The 10,434-nt window shown below is 36.1% G+C and overlaps 2 protein-coding genes across 4 annotated transcripts; both read left to right on the plus strand.

The window, feature by feature from the left end:
• Window positions 1-472: 472 nt before the first annotated feature.
• Window positions 473-2,184, plus strand: LOC110753769 (aminotransferase ALD1, chloroplastic-like). The gene is made up of 4 exons (XM_021954732.2): window positions 473-523; window positions 810-1,130; window positions 1,255-1,461; window positions 1,575-2,184. The coding sequence occupies exons 1-4, from the start codon at window positions 473-475 to the stop codon at window positions 1,863-1,865; spliced, it is 870 nt and encodes a 289-aa protein (XP_021810424.2). The 3' UTR covers window positions 1,866-2,184.
• Window positions 2,185-3,435: 1,251 nt separating this feature from the next.
• On the plus strand, window positions 3,436-6,910 carry LOC110752810 (uncharacterized). 3 transcript variants are annotated; one of them, XM_088250260.1, is made up of 3 exons: window positions 3,436-5,177; window positions 5,567-5,759; window positions 6,150-6,910. In XM_088250260.1, the coding sequence occupies exon 1, from the start codon at window positions 3,758-3,760 to the stop codon at window positions 4,481-4,483; it is 726 nt and encodes a 241-aa protein (XP_088106386.1). In that variant the 5' UTR covers window positions 3,436-3,757; the 3' UTR covers window positions 4,484-5,177; window positions 5,567-5,759; window positions 6,150-6,910. The 3 variants fall into 3 exon arrangements, with proteins under 3 accessions (XP_088106386.1, XP_088106390.1, XP_088106393.1); XM_088250264.1 differs by having other exon boundaries at window positions 6,156-6,910; XM_088250267.1 differs by having other exon boundaries at window positions 6,293-6,910.
• The last annotated feature ends 3,524 nt before the right edge of the window (window positions 6,911-10,434 follow it).

Genomic DNA, 10,434 nt, shown 5'->3' on the forward strand with positions numbered 1-10,434 from the left:
TGATGACTTTCTTAGAGTGAAGAGGTAGCCATCGCAGCAAGGCACTCTACTTGCTTGTATCTACTTATGGAAACTAGACATCCATAATGACACCTCGCCTAATATAAAAATAAAAAATAAAACAAACGCTCTAACAAATTTTTTGAGGGCCACACTATTATGGAAGTCCAAAGAAATCACCAGCCATGTAATTGGAGTGACAACAGTATCATCCATGACACGTGGGAAAATAGACATATGTGGTTCACAATTCGACTTCATCAACCATACTTAAAGGGTCATAGAAGGCGATGAGGTTTTTGTATCAGATGGTGCACAGTGCGACATTTCTCGCCTTCAGGTACGAAAACTTCGTTTATGCAGTAAAGCTTTTCATAGTTGGATGAGAGTGGAACAAGATAAATATCTGTTACTATTTAGGTTGCTTTTAAGATGAAAACGTGTTATTAATTCTGACTTTTCCCCGAAGCAGATGCTTCTGGGATCCAATGTGACTCTAGCTGTGCAAGACCCTTCGTTTCCGGTAAATATAAATCAAATCAAATCTTAACCTAGTATGTCTTTCTTTAATTCTAAATTAGGATGAGACATAAGGAAAATAATCAGTGTCATCTCACTCTCAATATCAATTTTCCTTTTTCCATTGAGACTATGGTAGATTGGCTCTTGTGCCTACAGAAACAAGGTTATAGCTGATGTTTATAAACGTCTTGGAATACTAAATTAAAGCTACATGGAGGCCACACATCCATTATTTTCCCATTGAATTTTTTTGCTAGGAACCTTATTGATTTACTATGTTTTGGGAGGCATATATAGATTCAAATGTCATTGCCGGTCGAGCTGGCAGGTTTCAAGAGGAAACTGGGAAGTATAAGAACATTGTGTACCTGAACTGCAGGCCTGAGAATAATTTTTTTCCTGATCTATCAACTGCTTCAAGGGCGGATATCATATTTTTCTGCTCTCCAAACAATCCAACTGGCAATGCTGCATCACAGCAGCAACTAAAGCAACTGGTAGAGTTTGCAAAAGCAAACGGATCAATAATTGTTTATGAAGACTCCTATGCTGCTTATATATCTGATGACAGCCCGAGATCGATTTATGAAATTCCTGGGGCCAGAGAGGTTTCTCACTAGTTCTCCTCACCACCATATATCATTTTGTGTTTAACAATACAAAACCTTCTTGTTAAACTTGACATACAAAGGGATTCTCACTGGAAGTTGTTTTGGCCAATTTTGTGTGCAGGTTGCCATTGAAGTTTCATCCTTCTCCAAATTTGCTGGGTTTACAGGTGTCCGTCTCGGGTGGACGGTTGTCCCTGATGAGTTGTCATATGCAAATGGATTTCCTGTCATAAAGGACTATAACCGCATAGTGTGCACCTGCTTCAATGGTGCATCAAATATTGCCCAGGCTGGAGGGCTAGCATGCCTTTCTGCAGACGGTTACCAGGTTATAATTTACACCCCATTTCTTTTCCAAGCATCCATAATTCTCTAGTAAGTTAAAATCCAATGCAGTTTCAAATTTTAACTGTTTGTAAGTTGTGCTTTTTACATTTTCAGGCCATAACCACAGTGGTTGACTACTACAAGGAAAATGCAAAAATAATTGTGGACACATTCAGATCACTTGGGTTGAAGGTGTATGGTGGCAAAAATGCACCTTATATATGGGTACATTTTCCAGGGTTGAGTTCTTGGGATGTATTCAATGAAATTCTTGAAAAGACAGACATAGTGACCATACCAGGAAAGGGATTTGGTCCTGGAGGTGAAGAGTACATCAGAGTTGGTGCTTTTGCCCACAGAGAAAGTATATTGGAAGCTTCAAAAAGGCTAAAAACTCTTTTTTAACTTGAATTATTTCATAAATATTTGAACCCAGTTGACAGGTACTTGGAGCAAGAATGACCATCTTCCTGGAGAACTTTATTGGTTCATGAGATGAATTAGGATTGGACAATTATTTGGTGCTGATAAGGAAAAATATAATTGAACTGTATTGCATTGTTCATAAGATTTGCTTCTTCTCAGCCCATTATTGGTTGTGACTTGTCTAAATTGTATATGTCCTCATTCAACATGGCACCTTGAACCTTCTGGCCTTCTTTCTTTTTATAGTTTCTTGCACTGTCCAGATGATGATTGAATTATTTACAAAAGTTACAATTTATATTTGTTAAACTTTTTGAGATTGTACCAAATTTGTACTTTGACCAGCTGACATGATTTCATGTTACAAACACGAATAGAAAAATTAAGTGGTGAAATACTATGAAAATAGGGTTTTTGGGTTCAATGGTCCCTGAATTTTCACATGATTCGTATTTTGGTTCCTCAATTTTCAAAATCATTCTCATGGTCCTTCAACTTTAGTTTCGTTAGGACAAATGGTCCTGCCGTCATTTTTGTTAACTTTTTATGTTAAATGCATTGATAAAATGGTATTTTTATATTATTTTTAATTTCCACCATATGAATACTCCAATAAAGCTATGGACAGCCTCCACCCGACATCAAGCCAATTAACCCACCATCTCGACAACAACTGATGGCACTCCCCCAACCAGCACCATACCCACCCTCCCTGCAATGATGAGGATAGGAAGAAAATTTTTCAGTTTTTATTTTTTGGGTGAAAGGAATATTCAGATGGTGGAAATTAAAAATAATACAAAAAAACACCATTTTGCCCCCACATTTAACAAAAAAGATAACAAAATTGATGGCATAACCATTTGTCCTAACGAAAGTGAAGATAAAGGACTACGAGAATGATTTTGGAAACTGAGGGACCAAAATGCCAATCGGGTCAAAGTTTAGGGACCATTAGACCTAAAAACCCATGAAAATATTAAGAAATGAAATCATTCATTAAAGAGTTATTTACATAAACACACCCATGAGGTTTTTAGTGTTTTCACAAAGCCCCGTGAGGTTTCTAAAATTACATGAACACCCCTTTTGAGATTCCAATTTGTTTTAACAAAACCCACTTTCATTGATTCTTCATCCAAAATTTGATGATTTCATACATAAAAACTTTTGTAAATAACAAATGAACCTCAATGAATGTATGTGCGATTTAATCTCAAAGGCTAAGTTTGTCATTTGAATAAGTTTTTAAAAAAAATATAAAATCATTAATCTTTGGACGAAACATCAATGAAAAGGGGCTTTGTGAAAATAATTTAAGACCTAAGGGAGTGTTTGTGTAATTTTTGAAACCTCATGAAGTTTTGTGAAAACACCGAAAATTTCAAAGGCGTTAATTAAATAACTCTTCATTAAATGAAGATAATACAGGAAATTAACACTTTTTTTATTTTAAAACAATTATAAAATAAAATAAAAAGTGAGCATGGATCTGTTTTTTTTTTCTTTTTGAGAAAATGTATCTCATTTTGGAACATTAGCCAACTCATTTTATCTCTCTTCATTTTAAAATTTATTATTATTAAAGTTCTTAATTGTAAATTGCCAACAACAACAACAACAACAACAAAAAAAAAAACCAATTGTCGAGGGCGAGAGTATATACCTCTTTGATATATTGGAGGAGCTAAACCAGAGCTCCAATTTTTCCAATTTGAGATTCTAGTAGGTCCTTAAAAACAAATCTAAATAACATTAAAAAAATACATTTTTCAGCTAAAAATTCAAAAACCCTAGTCCATCGAACCCTTATATCCTCCAGATAATCATCAAGATCCTTCTTTTGCCTGCTCGATGAATTTGACGACTATATGAACGCACAACGTAAATCGCCAGCCGCCACAGCTACCGCCGCTACAACCGCCGTCGAAATGGATGCCGCCACAGACACAGCCGCTTCAGCCGCCTTCGAAATGGATGCCACTACAGCCGCCCCAAAACACAAAGGCCGTGATTCGCCAGCCGCCATCGAAATTGCCCCAGAAAAACGTAAATGCCGCGATTCGCCAGCCAGCGTCGAAATCGATGCCGCTACAGCCACTGTAGAAATCGATGCCGCTACATCCGCCGTCGAAATCGATGCCGCTACAGCCTTCGCCGAAATCAATGCCTCTACAGTCGCCGTTGAAATCGATGCCACTACAGCCGCCACTGAAAACCGGGCTGCTAACGCAAGGCTGCTTGCTACCGCTAAAAAGCAGGCGGTCCACAATGCAAAGCTTTACTCCGGATTTGCTCACCCAGTTGTTGAAACTGCGGCTACGAAAGATGCAAGGCTGGTTGCTTTCGCTGAAAAACTGGCTGCTGGCGACTGTACAGGGCTGGTTCCTGAAGCTGTAAAGCTGATGGCTGACTATAAAAAGCAGATGGTTGAATTGGAGTTCGAGACTCGCAGAGCATATGACACTTTCGTCGTAGCTAGCGAATCAAGTCTGAAAAAGGTCAGTAATGGTTACTTTGGAGATTTGTCATACTTTGATTTTGACAGAGAACTTGAAGAACATGTAAGATTTGAATTTTTTTTTTGGAAATTTTAATTAAGAATTTGTAGGATTTTAATCCCATTTTATTACTAGTGTTTTGTGAAATCCGAACGTGCTGAGTACAGACACAAGTTCGGTCACTTCCGACGTGACCGTCCATATTTGTTGGCCAACATTATTCGAGAATCAAAGATAGAGTCGCTGCAAGCAAAGGTGTTTGATATTGAGAGTAAAATAACTAAATGATACGGTCAATTTGTCTAAAAATTCATCAATCTGACCATCAATTTGAGTTATTTTACTCTCAATATCAAACACCTTTGCTTGCATAGCCTTTATCTTTGATTCTCAAACAATGTTGACCAACAAATCTGGATGGTCACATCGGAAGTGACCGAACTTGTGTTTGTACTCAGCACGTTCAGATTTCACAAAACCCTAGTAATAAAATGGGGTTAAAATCCTACAAATTCTTAATTAAAATTTCCAAAAAAAAATTCAAATCTTACATGTTGTTCAAGTTCTCTGTCAAAATCAAAGTATGCCAAATCCCCAAAGTGGCCATTACTGATGACCTTTTTCAGACTTGATTCGTTAGCTATGATGATAGTGTCATCCGTCTTCCTTGTCATGGCTCCAAAGACAACATAGAGACTTTGGACTAAGCCGGCCCCCATTGCTGGCCAATGCTTGAAACCGACCCTTAATGATTGCCCAAGCTTCAATCCGAACAGAATTGCCGACAATGGTAAGGAACTTTTTAATTTCTCCAATTTGTGGAATTTAGATCCCTCTTTCGAATCTAGTTTCATGACCGTTATGTAATTTTGTTACTAGTGATTAGAGTTAGTGGTTAACATGATAGAATGATCATGTGTTAATGGGTCTTATTGGAAATTAGCTAGTTATGGTCAGAAAGCAACAGTCTTTGGAACTAATATGTTTATTGCTGCTATTGATAATCACATGAGTTGCTGCTGCTCTTGAAAATCATTTGTACAAAGTAAAGTAAGAACTTTTTCCTTAGACTGATGATGCTTTAATTGTTATGGCCATGGTAATGTATGCATAAACTTTGATATTTTGATGGCCAAGGTAATTAGACTCTTGCTTTATGATGATATATGAATCTTGCAGGAATTCAGACATCTCATGATGCTAAACGTGTTGCTGGATCTGCAAAGATATCAGAGTTGAGCAACAGGAACAGAACATTGTCCTCCAATACTCTTATGAGCTCTGAGCAGGAAATTGAATGCAGCGGGGCTTCCATGAAGCTTGTATCTGGATTTCTTAAGCAGAAGCAATTCGAGGAGGACATTCAATGCAGGTTTCTTTCTAATTACACAATTTATATTCCTATAATGGAAAACAGATTAGAATTATCAGTTTTCTATGGCTTCTGGGATAATTATTTGTAGGAACATTCATATTGATCGATGCCTCATTTATTTATAAAATTCTTCAGACCCAGGTTTCCAACATTTAGATTTAGGTTTTTTGTTGGAAGCTAGTTGTTGAACACAGTTGTATTTTTGGTGAAGCTTTATTTTTGTTGAAAAAACAGCTAAAACCTTTTGAAAATAGAAGAGGATGAGAAAATAGTATATCACTTTAGTGAACAAAGATGCATCAAGAAAGAAAACCATGTTAATCATTATACCTTCCTATATCCCTTGGTACTTGGCTCTTGATGAGCTAACATCATCGCCATATCTAGAAACAGGGTTAAACAAGTTTGGGTCCCTTCAACGACAATAACACAACTGGCTGGTATTAGTAGCAGCGGTAATGGTGATGGCAGTATTGATCATAAACTTCATTTTACTGTATTTGAGGAGCCTCTAAATGGACGTTTTGTAGTTGAGTACCTAGGTATGTTCGGAGGATGTGTGCAGATGTGTGACTTTAAGGCAGCTACCAATACTCTGTATGTTTGGGAGTTGAAAGAACAAGATCATGATCGGAGGGTCGATGGAGCTGCTGGCAGATTGTGTTTAACTAACCACAGGGTATATCAATTGGACGACAAAAATGTATCTGGATGGTCCATTTACGTGCGAAATGCAGGCTTTTGACCCAAATAATGAGGATATTTTGTACTGCGTGTGGACGGAGATATTATCAAGTGCAACATTCATACAAAAGAGTGGTCTAGGATTGTTAGACAGTGTCCAGTTGGTAATGGTGACTATTTGCCAGTTGAGCTCCCATGGTGGCCGACGCCAGTTCCTAGATTACCGCAGCATGCCCATGGTGGAGGAACTAGCAGCTAGTAGATAACTTGAATACTAAAGTTTTATTTATTAAAGTTGGATTATTTGTATTTTATATACTCAGCAATGTTACACTTGTATTTGCTGGTATCCCTAGCATGTTTTTTTAATTATTCTTCTTGTTAACTGTATTTTCCATGTTTTCTTATTATGGCGATATATGGAGGACTGCGAATTTATTAATTAAAGCATTCTTTAAGCTGAATTGAAGTTTTGCAATCTTATTCTTGATTCTTTCTTTTGTTTTGCTTTGTTTCTGTTTTTGTTTTAAGTTTTCTGATGTGCATCTTATAACCTTGTTCTTCATCATTTGGTTGTTTTCTATTTTCTGTTATACAAATTTGCCCTGGGTTTGAGTGTTAAGCTCTGATTTTTGCATGATAATTTGTTTCAATAGTCCCTGTATCCAGAGGTGCCACGTAAATGCTTGCTCTGTTATGTGATGAAGAATCAAGGAAGGTATATCATGATGTTTCATATAATTGTTGACCTTAAAAAATACTATCAGAAATGTGCTGTTTAGGATGGTACCTTTTGATTTTGTTTTGTATCATTCTTACTTGCTTTCCGTATAAAATAATTATACATAGTTAAATATGTGTTTGTTTACTGGAAAATAAAAGGTTTTTTATTATTTAAAAACGGTATAGCTGCGCGGCTATACTGTTTTAAAAAATATGGCAAAGCAGGCGGCAGGCGGGTCCTCCTTATTTTTTTATAAATAATAAAAACATAGTATAGCCTGACACATGGCCAAGCGGGCGGGGTTTTTTCCATATCAAAAGAGTATAGCCGCCTGGCTATACCCTTTTTGACATATACCCAAGGTCTTTTTATTAAAACTTGTACAGATATTTAGTCATATATCCATTTTTAGCACTAAAACTATAAATAAACCCTACAATATTTAATTTCTATAAATAAGCTCAAAAAAAACTCAAAAAATGATAGCTAGCCCTATTGAATTTAATTTTGATTATTAAATTACTTTGATGCCCTATTGAGTGTTTTGGGTTTTTTTTATGAGGTTTTGAGGTTGGGTTTGTTTTAAGAAATCAATGGCAGCTTTGTAATTTAAAAGAAGTTAAAACCCTTTTGTTATGTTGTAAATGGGTTTTGGGTGTGTTTCTAAAGTCCATTTCATATATGATTTTTTTAATAATTTGGGCTCCTTTATTTGGTATAATAGTGAATCTCCCAAAATAGTATAGCCGCATGGCTTTACTATTTTCACTGGAAAGGGCACAGGCGGTCCTTTTTTTGGTTTATAAATAGTATAGCCGCCCGGCTATAATAAGGTTTTTATTTAAAAAAAAATAGTATAGCCGCACGGCGATGCTATGCGGGTTGTCCTTGTTTTATTATAAATAGTATAGCCATTCGGCTATACGCTGGGTTTTTTTATAAAAACAAAATAGATAGCTGCTCGGCTAAACTATTTTTGACACATGACAAAATAGATGCAGGCGGGTCTTTTTAAATATAAATATTATAACTGCACGGTGATACTCGAATTTTTTTATAATAAAAATAATATAGTTGCACGGCGATACTCTCAAGAATTTACAAGGAATTGACCACGCTCTGCCGCCCAAAAGCCAATTCTTTCTCTGCCTCCACAAACTCCAAAGGCCTCACCAAACAAACAGATAAAATTCAACGATCAACCAAAAAATAAACCTTTACGGTCAATATTCGTCACATCGCTGTAGCTTCCTTCCGCCATGAGCAAAGCGTGTCTGCTTGCTCCCCAAGCCAACCCAAAACTTTATAAATACCACTCATCCTCCTAAACCACATCAAATTACAAAAAACCCCATTTCTTCCTTCACTTGAACACCAAAAAAACCTATATATTTTAGGCCATGTCGACGGTAGGGTATGGTTTTGCTGAAGCATATGTGCTCAGAGGCCTTCACAAGAAGAAGCTGAAGATGGAACAAGAAGAAGAAAGAGCCAAGCTGGGCAGAGCTGAATCTGAAATTGGTCAGCCTAGTGGTTGTTTGTTTCGGGTGATGAAGAAAGTCCATCCAAGCAATGCTCAGAGTCAAAGGGCTTGTTCAGCTGAAACAGAAGAAACTGCAGAAGTTAGGGCTTTGGACCAGAAAATTTGATATAGAGCTCAGGCTTATGACATTTGTAGCTGCTTTCAGTCAAATGGGTTGTGCATAAAAAAAATTGTTCGGAAAAAGTGTATGTTTGGGCTAAGTCATGCTTTTAGCTTAAGACTTTTTAATGGGTTGGATCTATTGGTTTCAGTCCAATTCCAGGCCCAGTTTGTATTATTATCACAGCAATTGTTTTTTTATTTGTTTAGATTATTATTATAATTTATTTGTTGATGCACTTAAGCATACTCATTACACATTTAACTTTGTTTTGTTATGGCCCAAAATTGGTTCAATGAAGATTTTCAAGAACACGAAAGATTTAATGTGGTTTTTCAAAGCCAGCCTACGTACATAATGATGTTGATATAGGCATAATGCACACTTATCTGCCCCCAATGTGGGACCCAATGACTACGCCTTATCGTATATAGTGAGAAAATCTCATTTTGATCCTCCATTTTTTGTTCTTGTTTGTCAAACAAGTAATATCTAGGGCTTAATTATTGATATGCCTCGGGCTATACTCATGTCATGTCGGAATATTTACTAGATTTTTTGACAAGAGTTAATGCAAAATGAGACACTAAATTCAAATTTGGAGGATTAAATAAGAGAAATTAAATTTTAGAAGGCGAAATGATACTGAAAATTAAAAGGAGTTTTAAGGGTCATATCTATAAGACTATATCAATAATTAAGCCTAAAATTATTCTCACAATCTCTCTCAGTCACTTCTAAGAAGAACTAGGAGACTGAGGCCTATAGCCTATGTGTGACTTTTGAGCTTGTGGGTCAAGATAGTAATGTATTTGTAATTAGTGATTTATATGCTCATGAATTTAGAATGGTGTCATCAAATTGACTTTTGCACAAACATTGATTGATTACTATTTGTTTAACTAAATATATTACTAATATTAGTAGGGAACCTAAAAGATGTCATTATCTCATGTAAAAGGAACATTTCCTAAACAGTCATGGAGTGACGGTTCCTTGTGCATGCAGGCGGCAGCATCTTCCAAATTCTCTTCCTCTCGTAGTAGTGGCGGTTTCAGGATTCAAAAGCCGACCGGTCAAAACTTATATAATAAATTTGATGAAACGAGTGAATTTCATTAATAAACATAAAAAGATTACATAGTGAGGGGAGACGTAAGAAGCTTTACCCTCAAATGCATTTTTATCTACAAATACGAAAACTAAAATAAAAACCAAAAGAAAAATGAAAAGAAAAAAAATAGAAAAAATAATAATTTTACATTAAAAAAAAGATAAAATAGGGGACTACATTAATTTTAAAAAAAAGCTAGGTTTATATTGAGAGAAATGGGAATGAAGAAAATTGGCGGAGTTAGGTTTTTTTTTAACAAGTTGTGACCTCATTTCTCCCTTTGTTTCCTTTTATAAACGTCTATTATGACATCCGTTTTTGGCTTTCCACATCAAGCTCTATAGCCCTATCAATCATGTTCCGTAATTTCTGAAATAGCTATCTTTGTGCGAGACAAAAAAATTTAATAATCATAAGTAATGTTGGTAATATTTTTCTAACAAAAAGAGAGAAGGAAAAGGGAGAAATAAGAAAGGGAGAGAAGAAGAGAGAGAGGAGAGAAGATAG

The sequence above is a fragment of the Prunus avium genome, chromosome 1, assembly GCF_965620075.1.
Source record: "Prunus avium chromosome 1, drPruAviu1.hap1.1, whole genome shotgun sequence".
In the NCBI taxonomy this organism is placed as follows: Eukaryota; Viridiplantae; Streptophyta; class Magnoliopsida; order Rosales; family Rosaceae; genus Prunus; species Prunus avium.

Excerpts from the sequence above, each read along its gene's own strand:
- LOC110752810 (XM_088250260.1), top strand. The coding sequence starts at position 3,758 with ATGAACGCACAACGTAAATCGCCAGCCGCCACAGCTACCGCCGCTACA.
- LOC110753769 (XM_021954732.2), top strand. The coding sequence starts at position 473 with ATGCTTCTGGGATCCAATGTGACTCTAGCTGTGCAAGACCCTTCGTTT. Across the intron at positions 1,131-1,254 it reads AAATTCCTGGGGCCAGAGAG|GTTGCCATTGAAGTTTCATC; the intron begins GTTTCTCACTAG and ends TTTTGTGTGCAG. Across the intron at positions 1,462-1,574 it reads TTTCTGCAGACGGTTACCAG|GCCATAACCACAGTGGTTGA; the intron begins GTTATAATTTAC and ends TTACATTTTCAG.